Source organism: Corapipo altera, unplaced genomic scaffold, assembly GCF_003945725.1.
Source record: "Corapipo altera isolate COAL_440 unplaced genomic scaffold, ASM394572v1 66, whole genome shotgun sequence".
Taxonomy (NCBI): Eukaryota; Metazoa; Chordata; class Aves; order Passeriformes; family Pipridae; genus Corapipo; species Corapipo altera.
In genome coordinates, this window is record NW_020884924.1 from 6,275,681 (window position 1) to 6,297,779 (window position 22,099).

General features: G+C 39.9%; 1 protein-coding gene across 3 annotated transcripts; it reads left to right on the forward strand.

Annotated features, from left to right (window-relative positions):
* Positions 1 to 1,852: 1,852 nt before the first annotated feature.
* Positions 1,853 to 20,586, forward strand: LOC113953851 (heterochromatin-associated protein MENT-like). Of its 3 annotated transcripts, XM_027657485.1 has the most exons (14): positions 1,853 to 1,961; positions 3,060 to 3,237; positions 4,526 to 4,639; positions 6,271 to 6,405; positions 6,782 to 6,899; positions 7,264 to 7,406; positions 7,953 to 8,108; positions 13,611 to 13,787; positions 14,711 to 14,797; positions 15,150 to 15,287; positions 15,810 to 15,927; positions 16,630 to 16,772; positions 17,884 to 18,051; positions 19,108 to 20,586. In XM_027657485.1, the coding sequence occupies exons 2-14, from the start codon at positions 3,070 to 3,072 to the stop codon at positions 19,519 to 19,521; spliced, it is 2,079 nt and encodes a 692-aa protein (XP_027513286.1). In that variant the 5' UTR covers positions 1,853 to 1,961; positions 3,060 to 3,069; the 3' UTR covers positions 19,522 to 20,586. The 3 variants fall into 3 exon arrangements, with proteins under 3 accessions (XP_027513286.1, XP_027513287.1, XP_027513288.1); XM_027657486.1 differs by lacking the exons at positions 13,611 to 13,787; positions 14,711 to 14,797; positions 15,150 to 15,287; ... (2 more) ...; positions 17,884 to 18,051; positions 19,108 to 20,586 and adding an exon at positions 8,927 to 10,352; XM_027657487.1 differs by lacking the exons at positions 1,853 to 1,961; positions 3,060 to 3,237; positions 4,526 to 4,639; ... (2 more) ...; positions 7,264 to 7,406; positions 7,953 to 8,108 and adding an exon at positions 12,270 to 12,324.
* The last annotated feature ends 1,513 nt before the right edge of the window (positions 20,587 to 22,099 follow it).

Below are 22,099 nucleotides of genomic sequence, written 5' to 3' on the forward strand. Positions count from 1 at the left end.
TCTGTTCAGACATCAAACATATCACCTACTCCTGAACCCAGACGCTAATGAACAGAGCAACACACTGTGCAGGAGAGTCAAAATGACGTGTGCAAAGTTACACTGAAACTGGAGGAAAACAAAATGCCTTTAAAAGGCTGAGATCTGGCCAGGGCACTGATACCCTGCCAATATTTGTTCTAACCAAATGGAAACACGAATGACTGCAGTGAAAGGGCCCACAGGTTTACTTCCCACAGGAAGGGCACTATTAACACAAATATAAGTCCTCTAGTGTACTGCTGTGTTGACTTAGTAAAGAGTGGGAGTGAGAGTACCGCTGCTACTGAGTCAGCAGTAGCACCATTCAAAGAGTCGTGTCCTCTGGTGATACTAACTTAAAAGGATATTAGAAAACATTATCAACCCATCACATGGGTTTAGCATATTTTGTCCTTTGAGATGAGTATAATTCTAGTTATTCAGTATGCTATTTTTATTTTTATTTCTTAACTACCAGCTCAAGAAGCGTTCTAAAAAGGTAGCTTTAAAACCTTGTGCAAAGGCACAAGCCTCTCATTCAGTCTAACGGTGCATTTCTGTGTAAATAGAACACCTCAGTCACTTCTTGTAAGGCAGCAAGCAGTATCACAGTGTAGAAAATTAAATTACTCTGTTTTAAAACCAGAAAATCCACAGTATTGGATTGCTTTAAGAGATGAAGTCTTTTCAGGCTATCTATAACTTGTTCAACAACATGGCTAAATTTGCAAACATTATTCAAATCATTTAAGCCTTGGAAATCACTGAAGGCCAATATAAACAGATTACAGCTTTCCCAGGTGTAATGGAAGCAATTAATTATGCAGTGAGCATCTCTCCTACACTATGCTGCTGTCTAGAAAACCTAACAGATGCATCTAATTACAACTCACACTGAAACATGCTCCTTATGTGTTGCTACAATTTTAAAAGACCCAAGGGGTAGGAAAACATCCAATTTAAGTAATGTGGCATCTCACAGGTAGGAAAGCAACTTTAACAAAGCTTTCCTTTCCCAATTATATTGATGCAGAAGGTTCATCATTGGCAGAGAATTGGGAGCTGCACACCCATATATCGTACACCAAATTTTGCCAGTATTTCCATAGTTCACAGGAAGGACAACGGAGGAAGGGACAGCATGATTCCAAGGAAAATCAGGAAAGGAGGTATTTTTGTAGCCAAGGAAAGACGAAATGGAATGAAAAATAAGGAATAGATCTCTGTTGTGCTACATGAGTCAAACAGCTTTCAGATTAGGTGGGGAAACAGAAATGAAGTCTAATTTAAGACCCACATTAGATTCTAGTGATGTTGCCACTGACAATACAAGCAAGGGTCTCATGACTGTCTCTTAACCTTGCCTATCTCACAGTGGCAGCATTTCCCTGGTTGTACAGTCTTAAAATCCTTCAAGATTAGCAAAACCCATTTTTCCAAAACTGAAACCCACCAGGAATGAGCAATTCTTTCTGAGAAGGAAAAGGATAACAGAAAAACTCACACATAAGAAGTCACTCTTTTTTTTGTCTGTCTGTTTCTCAGAGATAAATTCTTTAGACAAATCATAAAAAAAGTAGGTCAGCAACAGCCTTTTTTTAAACTCTCCAAACCACAAAAGAAAGGCTCTTCAAAGTAGTGTGGGTTCAAGTTGTTACTAGCCTGTTGCCACAGAAGTGTTTATAGAAATACTTATGTAGTCAGTTTTGTAAAGTTCTTGTGTGGTATCATTCTTACCATCACTTCACATCCTACTCTGAGATGATTCAGCTCTTCCACAGGGATGTGGGCTACAGTGCAGAACACATTGCCCAGTCATGAGTCATAAGAACCTTTGCAGAACTGGCCAGGCACACTATAAATTCACCCTACCCTTCATGTGAACTGCAGAAACCTTGGAGACACCTGGAGCAGCAGTGTTTCTTCCTGTACAGAACAAGGTACTGTAATGATTTCTAGATACCATTTTTTTCACACATTCTTGGATGATGTTGCTTTGTTGACAAATGCATGGCAAAAAAGGAAGCAGGGATCTGAATTGGAAACCATCTAATACTGGAGAAAGTAATTAACTAAGATTGCACAGGCACAGTCTAGAAGGTGGAAGTCTTAAAAATATACTGGAAGAACAATTTACTGTTCAGAGTTCTATAATTTCTAGGGCTCATTGACTAGCATATATATCATAGCAGAGGAAGAACCACAATGTTTGCTTAAGTCAGCTAATTTGTTTTTGTGCTCTTTAGTGCTTAGAATTATCAGATCAGCTCCTGGTATGCAAGCTACTTGGGGGACAAACTGTCTTTATTCTAAGGCCATCCTATACCAACCAGAAAATCTCCTAGTCCCTGTCTAGAGCTCTCAACTAAACCTGAAAGACAAATGACAAATAGCAGCATTCGTGGGCTACTGAATACAGAAACTTTGTCCTGCAGAAGTACTGGGAAGCTAGGATTTGGGCTGCCACTCTAAGACAGAGCTCAAGACACTTTTTAAAGTCAAAAAGTTAATTCAGGAGGCTTAGCATGCAACAGCTGGGGCGGTGCTTCCTCAAGCATAGGAAGGAATCTTTTGTCCTCACCTAAATGAATAATTTGACTCTATTGTTACCAGAGTATTTGTTCACTACAGCAATGAGCATCAAAACGCTCTTGCACAAACTGAAGCACAAAATTTGTCATAAGGGAGAGCTTCTCCATATTTTCTAGTCCAGGCACTGGTGAGTAACGTTATCAACTGTTACTCCAAGATACTGTAAAGGACAGTGCAGCAAATGGTTACCAAATAGGAAACAAGATTGGAGGCTGGTTTATCCCTAAAAATGATGGTTAGTGACATCAGTGAAATATGGACATGGACAGGACATGCTAAACTTTATATGACTTTATTATAGTTAATCTTCCTCATTTGTCATATAGATAATTTTAGAAAGCCTTTAAATCACAAAAGGAAGTTCAAAAAGTGAAGAGAAACTTGCAGACAAAGAGTAGTCATAATTAGTCGTTTGTTAACAGCATATTTTCTCCCTTTCTTTGCAGCTTCAGAACAATGGATGCTTTAAATAAAGCAAACACAAGCTTTGCTCTTGACTTTTTCAAACAGCAGTGTCAGGAAGATGGTGACAAGAATATTTTGTTCTCCCCTTCAAGTATTTCATCTGCCCTGGCTACGGTTTATTTGGGAGCCAAAGGTAACACTGCAGATCAAATGGCAAAGGTGAGTGTGGGCTTCAAAAAGTAGATGTCTGAAAGGGTAGGTCTCTTGGAATAATGTCCTCCATGACAGAATTTTACTGTGATGGAACAGAGGAAAGCCATATATGTGTAGAGTTTTGATTAGAGTGATTTTTCTGCTTATGCTAGCTCCCATTTTACCCTTGATGTGCTTTGCAATGAATAGATCAGTTCTCCACTTGTGCAGATCAACTCCACTCTAGCCTCTGCAAATAGGACCCTAAGAAATGACAGAAGTGGCACTGGTGACATTGTCATCTTTTAAATTTCACCAGCAGAAACAAGGGATTTTTATCCCAAAGCTCAGTAACCTTAGCACTCACCAGGGAGTAGGAGATTTGGATTCTTCTACTCTGCCACAGAAAATTCTCATCTCATATCTCATCTCACTGGAAATGACCGCACAGAAAAGGATTCTCCCTTATAGTTATTATAAGTTTTATACTTTGCTAAACATAAATCCACATCTCCAAGATTAGAGAAGAAACAAGTTGAGACTACAACCCTTTCTTTAGGATGTATATTTTATTGGCGAAATCACTGACTGAATTCATTAAGTTGCACTTGTTCAAAGCTCATGGTTTCAGCACATGACAGCAATGACAGCCCCAATGCACGGTTACCTAACACCTAATGCAGTCACCTACCTCCTGTCGTAGGAGGTGATCCTTATGAATTTGCATCTGCCAAGGCAGAAGTTGTCCCACCTGCTAGGGTAGTGATGTAACTCCTGATATATAGCAAAAAAGAGAGCCAGTAGGGTAAAAAAGAAAGGAGTGATCTTCTGTTAGAATGAAGGGAAAACAAAACAAAAGGCACAGTTCTTCTCAAAAATGTTCCAAGGTTGATCGTGCCCCTTTGTAGCCTGGGTAAGGTGAACAAGACCAGAGAAAGGGATTTAAGGCATGAAACTGCTTGCACAATTTTCAGGCTTTTTAACACATTAGCACGCTCCATTTAGACTTCTGTTTTGATAGGCTCCATCTGGATATAATTGGCTCTTCCTAAGGCATAACTCCAAGCAGGTAGATTTCTCTATAAAGACTAGGTATGTAAGAGTTTTGCACTGCAGCCCTCAGCTTAGTGTACACAAGCCATTTTGTACACATGAGCCTCAAGACTTAACCAAAGATTTTATATTCAGAAAGGCTGAAATAATAAAATCTGAGCTTGACTCTCTTCATTACCAGTTCCCATGACATCACTGAAAAATTTTAACAGAAACGGCAAATTTTCTATTGATCCATTTATTATTGCTTTTTCCACTACAGGTACTTCACTTTAACAAAGTTGAAGGAGCCAAAAACGTCACCACAATGATAAGAATGCAAGTCTATTCTAGAACAGAAGACAGCCTATCAAATCGATGTGCATGTTTCCAGAAGGTACCTCACCCAAGATAGTGATCAAGCTATGGGCATGGTCACATCTTTTCTTGCTCGTATTTTCCTTCCACATTTGCATTTGCTTACGTTTGCTTTCCTCAGATTTAGTGTACACAATTAACTGGTACAACATCCTGTGATACCTTCACCTAATGCAACATTTATTACATGCTTCCCCTTTTTAGGCAGAATTGCAAAAACTAATCTCAAATTTGCAAAATTTAACATTTGATGTTATCATTGTATATCAATAGATCTCTTGTTCTTTCTCTCTTAGCTTTGAGGGCATATTTCTTTCCCAAATAATTATTGTTCGAAAGCTAGCACACTTCCTACCTCAGAGAGCTAATCCCAAGGATTAGCTGCCCTTCCACACATTTGATTGCATCATTAAGACAATAAAGCCAAAAAATTAACTACCTAAGCTTGATATGTTTCAGAAATTAGTCTCCATTTCAATTGAGCAGTTAACAAAATAAATTTACCTATTGGGATTTCCCGAAGTAGACCAGTTGCCTGCAATAAATCTTAGAGAGATGGGAATAATTATATTCCTGAAATAGTTCTTTGCCATATTGGCAGGCATCTTGTCCCAAAGTATATGTAATTGAACATAGCAAAGAAATACAGAAAAGCAAATGTAATCCCTCTGAGGGAAAAAAGCTCTTTTTCCTCACTGACAATTCAACCAGAGTGGTGTCAAGCTCTTCTCCTTGGTCTCTCCCATCATCCTTATTTGTTGTGGGAGTGAGCCATTTCCCTGCAGTCTGCCCACAAAACCCCAACTCCTATGAGTTTTGATGAGTGGCCACTTGGTTCTCCATCCCATGGCCAAATCCTGTGGTGGGAAGATTTATTTTAGGAGTTATGTCAACATCTCATTGGCACTGCATGAAAAGGAGAGGGGTTGTTGCTCATAAGTAATGCTTGTCCTAATTGTAAGAATCACAGAATGCTATGGGTAGCACTATGTATAGTTCTACGGGTTCGAACAGTTTAGAGATTTAAGTGTCTAGTCATGCCTCTGATTCTGAAACAATAACGAGGTGAATACAGCACAGGTGCAGACTTTTAGGTTACTAATTCACAGTTTATCTTCCTTGAGCTCATTTGAGAGTCTGAGCCATCATTCATTTCATACTGTTGTTACTTTAACATAATTAACCTACTGCAATTACTGAAACATTAAGAAAACCCAATAAAACAAAATAAAAAACCCCAAACAAACCACAAAATTTTAAGAGAGAGATAAAGAAATTAAGGGCAAACCTTCCATGTAACACCCTTGACTTTCATAAATGAAAGGAGTGACAGAGTCAAATCTTTATGCATTGTTTAACAATTACTCTCTCTCATTTTCTGGATATCCTAAGTTTTATAATCTTCACTTATAAATCCTTAAATATTTAACATAGGTCAGGTTCCTAAGACTTATGTTGTGTACCATATCTGTCTGCAACTTTAAAATTATTCTTTTAATACTGACAAGTTTAGAGTACCTCTTCTGTTGTGATACAGGTAACAGATCATCTGAAGAGAAATACTTTACTTGGAGCTGTATGAAAGAAAAAATTGTGAATTTTTAACTATTTTACACAACAGATAAATAACATTTTTTTTCTTTATTCAAGAAAGAAATTGGCAAATCAGATAATATCCATACTGAATTTAAAGCACTAAACTTTGAAATCAATCAACCTGCTGAAAATTACCTGCTTAAAAGTGTCAACCAGTTATATGGAGAAAAATCGTTGCCTTTCAGTAAGGTAAGTCTTTTATTCAGATTATGCAGTGCCAGTTAACCTTCATAATCTCTCTATGACAACATAAACCACATACTTTTAAATATTTTCACTACATTTGCAAATCATGTTATTATCCTTGACATAAGTGTTTTCTATGAGACTTTTCCTGAGACTTTGGACACTAAAATTTTAGTTTTATGGGATGTGTATCTAATCTAAGAATCATTTGCAGATGTAGTTAGACAAGAACATTTAAATTGAGCATTTCCACTAAAAAAATACATTGCTCCTTTGAGAAAACACCATGCTTTTGTCCGTGCAATTTTTATCTCTGGCTGTAGTAGCACTCATATTGTAAAAGAACAAGCCTAATACCAGTGTCTCTCTTGCACTGCAGGAATACTTACACTTAGCCAAGAAATATTACAATGCAGAGCCACAATCAGTTGACTTTGTGGGAGCAGCAGATGAAATCAGAAGAGAGATAAATTCCAATGTTGAACAACAGACTGAAGGTAAGTTCCAGCCTCTCCTCTCCAAATCAAAAAGAAGCCATTTTGCTTTCTCTGTAGCCAAGGGGCCAATGGCAGGTAAACCATTAACCTCAGAAAGGTAAATCAGATCACTTTTCCTAAAGTACTCATCTAGTTACAAGGCCTTACTAAAACTAGTGTCCTCCATCTGAATGTGGGAGAAATATGGCTTGTTCTTCTTTGTAATTCAAGATTAGCCCAATATATTTGTGAATAATCTCAAAATAGATGGGTGCTATGGCAGCACTTACAATTTCCCTGGCTTATAACCACAGAAACTGTGCCAACACTTGCACTGAAACAGTAAAAGTACACAGATGTGTGAATGTCCTTCTATTTTCTCCAGGTAAAATCCAAAATCTTCTGCCTTCTGGATCCATAGATTCACTCACCAGGCTAGTACTGATAAATGCACTCTACTTCAAAGGAAATTGGGCAACAAAGTTTGAAGCTGAAGCTACCAGGCAAAGGCCTTTCAGAATAAACATGGTATGGGAATATGCTGCTCTATATGCTACACTGCAGAGGGAGAAAACTGAAAGAGAAATTCCTGTCACACTTTAAATCCACACAGCATAATAGTTACTTCATTTAAAGCATACAGTATATTTTCTTCACCACACCTTCAGCACTAAGGCTGCACACACATAGTAGGCCCTGAGCCACAAGTAAAATTGTCAGAAGCTGACTTGAAAAAAGCTTCCATCCTCTGATAGCAGGAAAAACAAAGAGGTGAACAAAACTGTATGGGTTAGTTCTTTACATATTTATTTTTAGCCATACAACAAATCAGAGTGAAATACAGCTTTCCATAATGGGAGTCATCTGAGACAGCTCAGATAGCTTGTCATGCCTTTAAGTGCCTTTCCAGAAGACCAGGGGTCCTCTGAAGATCCTGTGTCCTAGCCATAAGGATATCTCAGACACACTGGGTAGCTTGTAGAGTAAATACAATAATCATCCACTGTGCTGTTTTAACTCAGTCCTTTAGTGTTCAGAGTACAAATGGAAACCATTTAATTTGATTTGTTGCAGCATACAACTAAACCAGTGCCGATGATGCACCTGAGTGACAAATTTAACTTAAGCTATGTAGAATCAGTCCAGGCTGATGTTCTCGAGCTTCCATACGTCAATAATGACCTCAGCATGTTTATCCTGCTACCAAGTGACCTCACCGGCTTACAAAAGGTAAAACAACTGAGAACATAAATCATCTGAGAAAATAAGAGTTTCATTAACTTACTTACTTTATGCATGTGTGAGGTAAAAGACCAGGCTGCAGTCATGTTTCTAGGAAGGAGGGCACTGATCAGGCTCAAGGTAAAGCAAATCTCAAATTTGGTCTAGTACTGTGAACCTAAACCTCTTGAAGCTCAGACTAGATTTCTTACTCTTGGAAGCTAGCACATCTGTGCTTTCCAGTGTTGATCAGTCCTGGAAACAAGTAACCCAAACCCATAAGATTGCTCCTCTTCCTGCCCAACAAAAACGAGGACAGCCAGCCAGCCCTGCTCAGATCCACTGTCTGTACTGATTTAGACAGATATGATTTCATTCTAAAAAAAAACCCACCAAAAATTGGGCAGCCTCTGCTACTTTTCAGGATGTCCAGAACTGGTATGTATGGACACTGCCACCTTCTGTAAAAAGACTGATTATGCCTTTGGATAACAAACTCTTAAAAAATTCTCATTGATAGGGTGTTCTGTGAGAGGGAAAAAAAAAAAAAAAGCTCTTTTCAATAAATTCTAAAATGCAGGGAAGACAGAACTGGGAACAGAAAATCAACCTATTGTAACCCTGCTATATTCCCTGACAATTATAGAAAACAGTTCAAATACTGCGTTGACCAACCATAAGCAACATTGTTGTTTAGTCAAAAAGATTTCCAAACTGGCATTTCCCTACTGTTTTTCTTGTACACTTACAACAGCTTGAAAAGCCCTCCATTTAAGAAAAGAGAAGAACATTCTGTAATTTTCTAATTCTCTTTTTACTAACTGCAGCTGGAAAGAGAATTGACTTTTGAAAACTTGTCTTCATGGACCAACCCAGAACTGATGGAGAAAATGAAAATGGAGGTTTATCTACCAAGGTTTACATTGGAAGAGAAATACGACCTCAAATCTACTTTGAGCAGGATGGGGATACAAGATGCCTTCATAGAAGGCCAAGCTGATTTCACAGGAATGTCAAAGGACGGTGATTTGTTTTTGTCACAAGTTTTTCACAAGTGTTACCTGGAAGTCAATGAAGAAGGCACAGAGGCAGCAGCTGCCAGTTCAGCAGCACTGGCATCACGAAGTCTTGGTGCTACTGTTATTTTTGTGGCAGATCACCCTTTCCTCTTCTTTATCAGGCACAACAAGACCAAGACTATCCTCTTCTTGGGAAGATTCTCTTCCCCCTAGAAACTCAACAATTACTAAACAGGTTATTGCAACAACAATAATGAACAAAATATACACCACAAAGAGCATCTCAATAGTCTGTGCACTTCTTAACTTTCCTTTACTGTTGACAAATCTCTCAATGTTAGAAGAGAGCATATATTAAAAATAACCATGAATTCATGCCTCTGGCTCATTTTCCTGTCCAAAGAACCTGAATATGCTAGCTTTACCCTGTAAGTACCAGACTGTGCATGGGACAATATTTCTGTGTCTTTTCAGTACTTTCTGAACCAGAACTGCCACCATTCAGAACAGGTTGAGTTGATCTAAACAAGTAATTTTCAATATATGTGTTTCGGTACCTAAGAAGAAAAGAAAATCTTCCTCCAGAATGCTGCTCCATCTCCATTAGTTTCAGCTCACTATGCTGATCCCTGCAGGAGGGCTACCTCACCCACATTCTTGTCAGTTTTTTTACCAACTTTGTGGCCTGGCAGAGCTGATAATGAAATAAACCTACAAAATCCTCTGTGTTCCTGGTACTGATGCTTCTCTTTTTTTTGCATGAAAAGAGACTAACGCAAGTACTTTCTAATCTCTGGCCCACAGTAACTGGAAAATATTGAATAACACTATAGAACTGGAGGAAAATAAAACCTTGAAACCTTCTCCTTTGTAACCTTCCATCCATACAATACTGTTTCCAGCCTAGCACTGCACTGCTTTGCTTTCACTTTGCTTTGTCACTTATTCCGCTGGTTTGAGGCAAGATCAAATGGGAGAATTAAGTCTAATTTAATACAAGTAATACGTACTCCCTAAGTGCTTTCAGGAAGATGACATGCGAAATCCCCCAGGTCGTATTTACTCCTGTCACAGCTCTTTCTCCTAAGAAAGTGTTCTAATCAGTCTTGCATGTTTGCTGCGAGTGGTCCTGACTACCTGAATTCACAACAGAGAACAAAGGACTGGTGTTCTTAATGGACTTGCACACACCAACAACATCTTACTAGAAACACATCTTCTTGGGACAGCAAGACTCCCTTTTCCTGGCAGAGAAGAGACTGTTGACTGTCACTGAGTCCTTTCTCTTTTCTTTCAAGTGCTCAGCTGCTTCCAGGGTTCCTTCTGGTTCTGATTTCCAAAGGGGAAGGAGCATAGAAAAAGTGTCATGAAGCAAGTACTTTGCATTACCCCTATACAGCCCCAGCAGCACTGCCTTCTGTCTGTCTCAGTTGTGAAACATGACACAGGATCCCCATGAATTCAGGTCTAATTCTGCCTCGCTTCACTAGTACAAGAGCTTCATGTCCCCATGGATAAGCATCTTAAGCACTTCCTGATGTATCTTGGGAATAAAGACAGGAAAGCCACACCTGGGAGGCCAATGAAAAACAAAATCATGACAACATGCAAACAAACTCACAGGTCTTTAAAGTCAATGGAAATGTGAGTCACCTTTTCTCTCTCCTTCAAATATTTGAAGCACGATTGCAAAAATGACAGTCTTAATGTCCTCTTCGCAGTGCCAGGTTATTACCGAGTGGCAATAGCCACAACACTTGAAGGGTGAGTTGTATATTAGGGAACAACCTTTTTCCAAGGTGAGCAGCTGTGAACCGGAGAAGGTTACTCAGAAACATTATGTAATCTCCATCCTTGGAAGGGCTTCGGCTAACCTTATCTACAGGTGGCCCTGCTCCCAGCAGGAGATTGACTTCTGGATGCCTTTTTCAATTAATACGTGATTTTTTTCTCTCCTGTCAAAAGCCACTCTGCCTTGCCATCTCTCTTTCTCATCCTGCCTGGCATCCTTGCATGTTGACTAGCAAAGGCAGCTAGCTTGCTCACATTCAGCATACTTCTTTGGGACTTGGAAGTCTCCTGGCTTGGGCTTTCCTACCACCTAACCATTCAGCTTACCTTCCAGCTATCCAGATTTCTTGAGGACTTATTCATCATGCTAAAACTAACACTTGTTTAATATCTGGCATTTCTCTGCTGCCTTGCACAACATTGATTTCTGCCGTTTTTTAGAATTCTTAACCCACTCTGTTCCTGTAATCAGGCTTGCAGCAAAATGCTTAGCACACAATTTCCTTCCCTTCCTTCACCTTCCCCTGTCCTCCAGTTGGTCTCACAGTAGTTGCCACCACCTTCTTCTTTCACCACTGTCTCTCTTCTGGGACTGCAGAGTGACAACTACAGTGCCATGTTTCCCTCCACTGTCTGTTTTCACTCCAACCTTGCTCAAGCCCTCCCAGTGTGGTTGTTTCAATTCTTGTCCTCCTTTACTACGTGTTACTAAGTACTGTGCAGTAACTCAGTGTTTTGCAGTGTTTCTCTCAAATGATTCCCATGCATGGTTGCAATGAGATTTCTTCACCAACACAACCAGTGGGGTGTCCATCCTTTACCCTCTGCATGGTCCTTCATGGCTTTGGGTCTGTCTATGTTATTAATGATCTTCAACTTGAAGCTGGACAACCAGCACCTAATTTAATCACTAAGCTTGGTGTTTTATGCTGATGTACTGAATTGGAAACACACGAGTCACAGCTGCACAAAAACAGAGAGAAGAATCAGGCCTTCAATATCTGCTTAAATCCAGAAAAAAAAAAAAGTATTGTGTAACCTTTTTGCTAGTCACTTATTTTAAACAACAGACTTGTTTTCTCCACAACACCAGAAAACCTTTGGAATGGGTGACCTGCTCTGCTATCCTGTCAGTAGACTACTGTGGTGTAACAACACAGCTGAGACTTTAACTCCATTGTCCTTTTGAAATGTCTAAAACTGAAAAGTGACAAGGTTAACAAAGAGGCCAAAATTATGCAAGATATTTTGGGGATAGAAAAGAGATTTGGGTAGAAGGAAACAACACTGATGTAGGGGAGAAGGAAAGGGAGGTGCAAGTAGTACTATATTTCTTAATTCAAAAATTGCTTAACACACAAACGCAGAACCTGACTGCAGATAAGACCTAAGTCTTCTCTCTCACAGGATCAGAGGTAAATATTTAAACTAAAATATTTAAACTTTGAGTAGTAACTTCTACAATGCTTTTAAAAAGCAATCTGTGCTGTGCATGACTGTATAGATAAAGTATAGTATACTAGTGTTATAGTGCATAGTTCTTGCCTCGTGTTTTCTTAAATGTCGACCATTAGACAAAATAAATCTTGAGGCTAAAGAAAACTGCTAATTTGGGGCAGAATTGATTACAAGAAGGAAAGTTTTCTTAGGGCAGTGACTGCCTTTCAATTAAAATCTTCAGTTCAATAAAGGAGTTCCATATTTAAGGTGAAGTCACATTAAGGAGGAGACATTAGCAGACAACAGAGAAATTTCCATCCTGATGCTCTCTTGGTTGTGTTCTCCAGGGGGAGAAAATCACTCAGTGGTCCAGATGTGGTACTGACAGGATACTGGCTGCCAGAAGAACTGTAGTGGTTTGGCAACCAAACACTTGATAAATATCTGTAGACTTCAGAGATTGTTCCACTGTTTCTGATGCTCCGTTCCATAGATACAAATATTAATAACAACAACAACAAAATCAACATTTTTGGTCTCCTGAGTGGAAAATGACATGAAGCAGGTACTACTGGGCAGATATCCTAAAGTCTGGAGTACTTATAACCTCCACTCATCTGCCAGTTTCTGGGGAAAATAAAACTGCTGGAACATACAGAAGGGGTAGTAGGTACACATAATGAATAAAACTCCATCAATCTAAATGGAAATACCAGCTTTGCTGTTCATGATACTATTCAGAATAGGTAGCTGGCCAGGAAAAGAAAATGAGCCTAAGAATTACACCTAAATTCTTTCACAGTATCAGCTTTCAATTCTATACAGATCCAAAATGAAGCAGTGGGAAACTCAGACATGTTGTGAATCAATGAATTAAAGGTGTATTTACAGTCCCCTGTGAACAATAATTTGATAAATCATTAGTTAAGGATAAAAAGGAAGAAAAATACACAATTTACAAATTGCATATTTTTGAAAAGCAAAGGCAGAAAGAAACAAGGAGAAAACTGTAGTTCTGTAAAAGAGAACATATTCATAGTTAGAGGAAAATATTATTTGGCTAACAAAAAAACTAGAAGAAATTACTGTTCCTAATAGGTGGCAAACAGTATCTGTGTGGAAGATAAATACACAACTATGCTCTTAGTTTTTGTTGATGTCAATGCATTGTGTTGCACATGTAACATTTCTCACTAATATGTTTTGTGTACAAAATTTTAAACATTCAAACAGTACAATTCTGTCTGTTGCCTCTTTCCAGGCTGTAGCAATGGAAGAGGTCTCAACCTCAGTTGGCAAGTTTACAGTTGATCTTTTCAACAAGCTGAATGAGACCAACAAGGGAAAAAACATCTTCTTTTCCCCTTGGAGCATATCAGCTGCTCTGGCTCTGACATACCTGGGTGCAAAAGGGAATACAGCAACTGAGATGGCAGAGGTAGGTAGCTCTATAAAACATACACCCCATACAATACCTAGCTCCTGTACTAGCTACAAATCTTAGTGTTAGAAAAACTTGCCACCATAATGACAAGGAACCAAGGCACATAACAAGTGAATGGCAAATTTTATTAATGTCATAGCACGTCACTTTCTTCTCCACTAAGAGCAAGGGTCCTGCTGGTATCACATGCTGAGCACAGAGGTTCTCTGAGCCTGACTTCTTCTAAATTATTTTACATCTTCTAATTTATCTTATGATTCCATGACTTGGTCACAGATGGGACATTGCCTCTGTGAAGCAAAAAGTTGATGCCAATAGCTCCTAACTAATTGGTAGAAGGCTTGCAGATCCCTGCATTCTCCCTCTCTATCTTGGCCAGGGTGCATCCTTCTATCTTGATTTATGCTTTCCTAAACAACTGCCTTACAATCCAACAGGAAAACATGAAGGGTTTTGGTATATCCACAGCCGCAAACCCAATCCTACTTAATGTCACATGGGCACATTGCTGGCTCAGAGGGAGCTGCAATGCTCAGCACCGCCCAGCACTCTCCTCTGCATCACTGCACTCCTATTCAGAGGCCTTTGTACCATTATCATGCGGAGAACAATTTGGGCTTGCACAAACACATTCCTGTTGCTGGAAGCAACAGCTGTGGAAGGGAGATCTGCCTTGCAGTGTGCAGACAGAAGCATTGTGTTGATGCTCTGGCAGAGGGACAGAGCTAATAATTGTTATTCTGTGGGGTTTATGTATACTACAGCTTCAGCATCCCTTTGATTAGTCACCTAAGCAGCAGACAGCACAGTGAGTTATCACAAGGAGTGAAACAAGACAACCATTTGATCCCCATTTGTCTTTAAGTCACACCAGTTCCTCCATGCCTGTTTCTTATCTTTTGAAACTCTGCTTGCAGGTTCTTCATTTTACTCAAGCAGCAGGAGCTGAAGCCTCTTCTTCTGTGGCCAGGCCTTCTCGGGGGAGACCGAAGAGAAGAAAAATGGTATCTATTAGAACTGAAATTCCAAGACAAAGAACCTCCAAATCTAAATGTTCAGATACAACTTTAGGAGTCCAGTATTTATTGTCTGCACTCCCCTTTAAAGTACAAATGCCCACCATACTTCACAACAGGTTGAAATTCAATTCCTTTCACTCATTCAGAGTCTGAGAAGTGTGAAAGGACAAGTCATTGGGATAGTACGGAAGGTTTGCTATATGGTTTGATGGTAAACTTGAAAAAATAATGAGTAAGAAAGGGGAACCCAAATTCCTGTCCCACATACATCACTAAGCATATTTTGAAAGCTTCATGCAAAAATGCAATTGCTGAATGTTTGGTTTCTTTTTCCAAGGATCCTGAGAACAAGCAAGCTGCAGATGTCCATTCTGGCTTCAAAAAGCTCCTAACTGCCATCAACAAACCCAGAAGCACCTACTCGCTGAGAAGTGCCAACCGCATTTACGTGGAAAAAAGCTTCCTATTATTACCTGTAAGTTAAATCTCAGAGAGGAGTAAGAAAAGGTGTAAAAAATATTTCTCATTTTAATTATTTGCCATTAATAGAACAGGTTTGAAGCTGACCCTGAATACTGCAAATGAGAGCTCTGGACTCCAGTGATAAACTTAACTGAAAAATACCAGTTGGTCTGCTCACAGAATTTAAGGATGCATTGCCCTTTGACTGTACTGTAGGGATTCCTTTTCATGCAACATGCCTTTAGTATTGGAAACCCCAATAGACAAAATTGTAAAAATTAAGCACATCCATGGGAGGCGTGCATCCTTCCTCACTTCTCCAGATAAAACTTGGAACAAATACAGGAAATTTCTGTTCTTCAGTTACTTCTTAATTGTTAACCCACAGTCCAAGAGAGTGCAATAAGGAGAATCCCGCAGTCCTCAAGGCCCAAGAATATATCAAGTAGAAGAGCTAACAACTTCCCTTTGGGACTGAAAAATAGCGTAGTTCTCTAGCACAGAACATTTTTGTTGCTTTTTTGTTATTTTTCAGACATATATACAGCTCAGTAAGAACTACTACAAAGCAGAACCACAGAAGGTTAACTTTAAGACAGCACCAGAACAGTCTGGAAAGGAAATCAACGCTTGGGTTGAAAAACAAACTGAGGGTAAGCTGAGCTTAACCCCAACATCTTTCCTCTCCCATTAAGTCAGCCTGCCATTTCCTTTGGGCAGGTGTCCTTGCTTCCCCAGGTGCTACACTGCAGCAGCCAGGTCATGCCATCCAATGTGGATGTGGACAGTGAGCAGAGATGTGGTGGGAGGACAGAGGAAGAGCAGCACATTTAAACAGCTTCAAATACCTGATCCAGATGCCAGCGAGCTCCTTGGGGAGACTCCCATCGACTCTGCTGTGCTCTGCATCAGCTGATCCTCCAGTACAACCACTGTCCTGGCACTGCACCCATCCATCACTGGCAGAGCAGACACAGGGGAAAGACAGCTCTGCCTACCAGTGTGCTCCAGGGTGGGTGGGGATGCCTGCCCAGCTGTGCCATCCTGCACTGGCCAGAGGTGCTGTTCTCCTTCTACCTGGTGCAACCAGCTGGTGAGGCAATATATGGCTTTCTGCTTCTAGCTGCTTGTCACGAAGATGTGACATTCTTGGGGGAAGGAGTAAATCCCTGTCAGTTAGCCAGGAGGACAGCAAATTGCTTTGGAAATGGTAAAGAAATTCATTGATTTACGTCAGGGAGCATTTTAGGGAGCAGGGCACTGAGGACTTTTTACTAAGAAGTTGAACTGAGGGAAAAAAATGATCAAAATGTTCACACTGCTGGAATGAAATTTGACTCTTCTGATTTCAAAAGGCAAAATCAAGAATTTGTTGACTCCACGAGATGTGTCAAACGCCACCGTGCTGATCCTGGTAAATGCAATTTACTTCAAGGCAGAATGGGAAGTGAAATTTCAGGAAGGACATACAGATCTGCAAGCCTTCCGACTGAGCAAGGTAAGTTCCTCCTGTGTCCTTCTTACTGTAAACAACCTGGTGACAACAGCAACTGCTGAAATCATAAGTTTTTTAGGTATCCATGTGGTAACCCTCTGTGAAAAGCTGGTTACAGCAAAATCTGTCAGTGCTCAGCTCACTGAAATATTAAGATGGTCAGGTAAATGTTAATGAGCTCCAGATAACAGCTACTGTTTCCAAAAGTACTACAGTCAGGCTCTTCTTGCAAAAGAGTGCTAAGAATGACTAGATCATAAAAACATGGTTTTGAGAGCCCAGGCTTCATGCACAAGAACTACATGGCATGTCATGGCTGAGTAGGGTACCCAGACCTCTGAGGTGTGCAACCTAGCTAGGCACAAACATACCTGACCAAATACAGCTGCAACGGTGTACCCTGAAGTTTTGCATGGTTGGAAGGGACTAGGAGAAATGATAATGGCATGTATCCAGAAGAGATGTTAATGAATTCACATTAAAAGACAAGAACTCTGCGCATTTTCCACAAACTCTACCTTCTGCCTTCTGATTAACCTGCATACATTGTCTGGTTCCCTGAATGAAGGGACGTAGATGTTAAGGGAGGTTACGTACTCCTGACAAGGCGACTGCTTGCCAGGAACTCCCTTCATCATGAGCCCTTTTGCTCTGACACTGCTGTTATCTTTGCTTAAGGGCTGTGACATAAGGAACAATCAGCTGGACACTTTTTATCAACAAAGAGAGGAGACCACTGAAAAACTGCACAACATTTTTCCTCTTAAACCATAGCTGTTTCTCTGCCACAGTGTTGTAAGGCCATATCCCATGCCTCCTCCATCCCCCTAGTCCTTGCAGACATTTCTAACTCTCTTCCTCCCTCCTCTGTTGGCTGCTGTGCATGTTTTGAGGGGGGAAGAGAAAAATCTGTCAGTTCAGCCCCCAATGAAAGCTTTTGAGACAAATATCAAGATGAACAATATAGTCCAGTCAAGAAAAGCTTTGGAAAATGAATGATAAATTGCTGTTTTAAAAGCTGTTTATAAAAGTTTCTGCTCCCTGCGCTGTACTGAGACATCATCATCCTTCCATTCAAGGAATGATTTCTTACTTTTAAATAAACACTTTACAGAACAAGACCAAGCCAGTAAAGATGATGTACATGAGAAATACATTTCCAGTTCTCATCATGGAAAGAATGAACTTCAAAATGATTGAGTTGCCATATGTGAAACATGAACTCAGCATGTTCATCCTCCTTCCTGATGACATCAAAGACAACAGTACAGGTCTTGAACAGGTAAAAAAACATGATACATCCATTTTGTATTAACATACAGTCATTTAAAAAAAAAAAAAAAAAGCAGGCTGGCAACCATATCTCCCTTTCTGAGAACATGCTGTCATACTGTTTGACCCCTCCACTAGCTGAGTTAATTTCCTTTGATACTTATCTAATCCCAAGAAAGTTCCTCCACGCTGAGCACCCTTAATTTGGTAAGAACTGAAGAGAGTAAACACTGTGCATAATCAGATGCTTAGCTCTTCAACAGCCCCATGACTGACACCCAATCTTACACATTCTTAAAGGGTTAAATATCACTGCACATTCAGGAGGGTCAGTACTGCACAAGTAGTAACAGCTTCTTCCTAAAATAACAGACCCCTCTGCCCCATGGCCTGGAAGTTTGTTTACCATCTTGTTCTCATTCTGTTTGCCCCCCTTCCCCCCACCACTTGTCTGCTGTCTGAAAAACCAAGATTTTGGTGAGACTGCATTTGCTATAATAATGAGATCTACCACTGTAGTTAAATTCTTGGAGTCTATACCACTCATTGCTTTCCTCCATTTGATCTGAGCTGAACTGTCATGGTGTAGTGCCCAGCACACAGAATGGCAGTGAAAGACCTTGCTGGAAGACGTTTGTTTCAAAGCTGTCATGGTAATACGTGCAATAATGTTAACACCTGTTTTTATAGAACTGGACCAAACTACATGCCATGCAGCTGTCAATCGCACAGCAATTTTCTTCACAGCAAGACTGAATTAAAAGAGAGGAAAGAACTTCCTCAGGGAATGGCAGCTGTTCAGTGCCCTCTCTGTCTTCTTTTGCTATGAATTTGGCAGGGTTGGTGCTCAAAACTTTGCAGTATTTAGACTCAAATATTTGTTGCATACGCTGTCTCTGATAATCAGTAAAACCAGTTTCTATTTCATGCTTTCAGATAAATGTTAAATTTCCTATTTAAAAAAATGTTTAATTCATTACATTGCCATAAAGTTGATTAATTCATAGTTAATTAATTGCTTTTCCCTTGCAAACGTCAAATTCCTTCTCTTTCTTTTAAATGATAGCTGGAAAGAGAACTGACCTATGAGAAGCTGTCCGAATGGACTGATTCCAAGAAGATGACTGAAACTCTTGTGGATCTATACCTACCTAAGTTCAAAATGGAAGAGAGATATGACCTCAGTGATAATTTGGTCAGGATGGGAATGCACAGTGCCTTTAGCCACAATGCTGATTTCAGTGGAATGACTGAGAAGGGTGTTCTGCAGATCTCCAAAGTTTTTCACAAGTCTTTTGTCGCAGTTGATGAAAAGGGCACTGAGGCAGCTGCTGCTACTGCTGTCGTTATACAGCTAGCAAGTGCACCTGTCGGCCATGTTCTGAAATTTAAGGTTGATCACCCTTTCTTCTTCTTCATCAGACACAACAAATCCAAGAGCATCCTCTTTTTTGGTAGATTCTGCTCTCCCCTAGAATGAATTATTACTTGCTCTCAGACAGCAACCAAGGTTCACTGTTCAATGGAAAAATGTGAACTGCAGTGCTAAAATCTCAACCTTAAGCCATATAGCCACCTGTACTGAAAATGTATGTTCTTTTCTTCCCACCCCAATCCCCCTCAAAGAAGGCAGCACCCAGAAACCATCCTGTGCCATCAAAGAACTCCCTTCTACTGCTCCTTTCCATTGTCCTAATGAGACAGCCCTCCACAGAAAACAGAGTGTGGAATTTTGCTCCCTTGTATCAAACCTGCTCTTCTGGCTTTGTTGTTTCAGAGTAAGGTGGAGTCATAAAATCCCACTGCACCTAGCTAGATGGTATCATCTAGCCTATGTCAAATGTTGACTTCAAGAGAAGTGCAGTTCATTCTCTTGGCTCTCCCAGAGAGAAAAAAAATCCCTAAAAATTAAAAAAACCAAACAAACCTTCTAGAAATCTGTTTGACCTCTTTTCCTCACTGAGAAGTGAGGAATTTGCATTTCCTCATGTTAATTTCCAATTTAGGACTGTTGGGGATTAACAAAATTTAATACAAATCCAGAATAATCTTAAAAAGCTCCTTACCATCTCCTGTCTCACCACACTTATATAGACACATCACACTTCTTCTCTCCCGCTCCTTCAGCTACTTGAAAAAATTAGGCTTTGAGGAAAAATTGTCCAGCCCTTAACATTTAATTGCTGACTTCTAATCATCTTGCATTTTTTCCTCATTTTTCTAAACTTTGTAGTTTAAAGTTGCTGAGAGTTCCAACCATCAAAAATGCTAAGAAAACTATGAGCAACATGCCTTCTTGCTACCTTTTACTGATAAGTAATCTAAATACTTTAGAATTTAAATCTGCTTCCTCTTTTTAATTTTACTTAATTATACCTGTTTCCTGTCTAATATCTGCACAGCTTCCTTGCTACCTGTGTTATTGACCATGTTTGATTTGTACCTTATGAGTGCATCTCAGCCTATGCTGAGATGGTATTGACAGAAACACCAGTGAAATTTTGATTGATGCTTTACTTGATAATTTTACCATGACCTGCATTTAATAAAGTAAATTAACTAGGAGTTGTGTTGTTATTCAAGACAATTAACTACTTTGTTCTCTTAGAATATCCTGTAATGTGCATGGCTGGAGCATGTTTCCACTCTTGCCATTCCAAATCAACCACACACCATCCCAATATGCCAGTGGGCTTCAAATATGCCCCAAAATACTGTTATTCCACATGTTGTCCTAGGCATTCACTAAACATATCTGTCACAACACACTAGAAATAAGAAGTCTGACTAGAGGCTATGGCCCAGAAGATTACCTTCCAAACAGCCCATTCGCCCATGTTCAACACCAAACAAGCAACAAGAAAAAAGTGAATCTTCCACATATCCCTTTTGCCCATGTACAGTGGCAAACAAGCAATGCTTGTTGGCTTGGGAGGGCAGCAGTTGTGCTATCCTGTGGCCAAAAGGAATAGCATAAAATTTTGTAGCCATCGTGGTACTCTGACTACGTGTCAGAAAGCATTGTCTAAGAAAACAACATTTGAATGCAGGCCACTGTAAAAGCATTTGCTCTCAGCAAAATTCCACCTATAATTACAACTCACTCCACCTCACCAAAAGGTATTCTATGTGGAACTATATCTCCACTCAACAAAGCATACCTGCATCTTGTTCACTGTATGGAAACAGAGAAGTTATTGTTAGGATGGAATAGTCAACATAGCAAGGCTTCAGGAGGAGAAGCACTTGCATGAGGAGGTATAAAATATAATTTTTTTAAAAAAATGAAAATTTGGAAGGTGACCATTATCAACACGAAGGCTGAGACTCTTCTGAGGAGCAACAAAGACCATTCCTCCTCCACTTAAGTGATGCCTGGCCATCAAAGACCCATCAGGGTGGGTAAACATGTTAATTCTTTGCCTTGTAGCATTGTAATCCTATCTCTCTGCTGTGTGTATTCCACAATAAGTAACAACTGGGAATTCCTAAACAGTACATACCCAGCCTGAAGGGTCACTACATGTAAGAGCAGAAGTTTACCCAAAAGGTGGTAAGAGTTCCATACCAAACCCAATGAAAGGTCTTCCCACTTCAATTTTTGTGCATCTCCTCAGTCATAGCATGCTGCAGGGTTCTGCAAAGCAATACCTCTAAGGCTCTCTGAGGAACTACAGCACAGTGACTGCCATTTGATGAGAGGTGCAAAGGGTCAAACAGACCGGTTTTGGTACCAAACTACTCCCAGTCTCAGCTTTTCTTAAAGAGTATACCTTCCAGTATAAGACTTGGAATACAGATGAAAAATGTGAAAGAGAAGGAAAGAAACCCATTCATGGGTGTAACACTCTTCAGAGCTCATCTACTGAAAGCAACACACGGAGCTGTTTTTTTTTGTGCCTCCCTGCACTATTTTCATGATAACCAGCACCTGGCTCTCAAGTCAGGCTAACCCTTACAGAATCAGAGAACGTTCAGGCTACAGGTAACCACTTGAGATCATCTGGTCCCATTCCCTATGCAAAGAGAGTAAGCTAGTGCAGGTTGCACAAGACCAT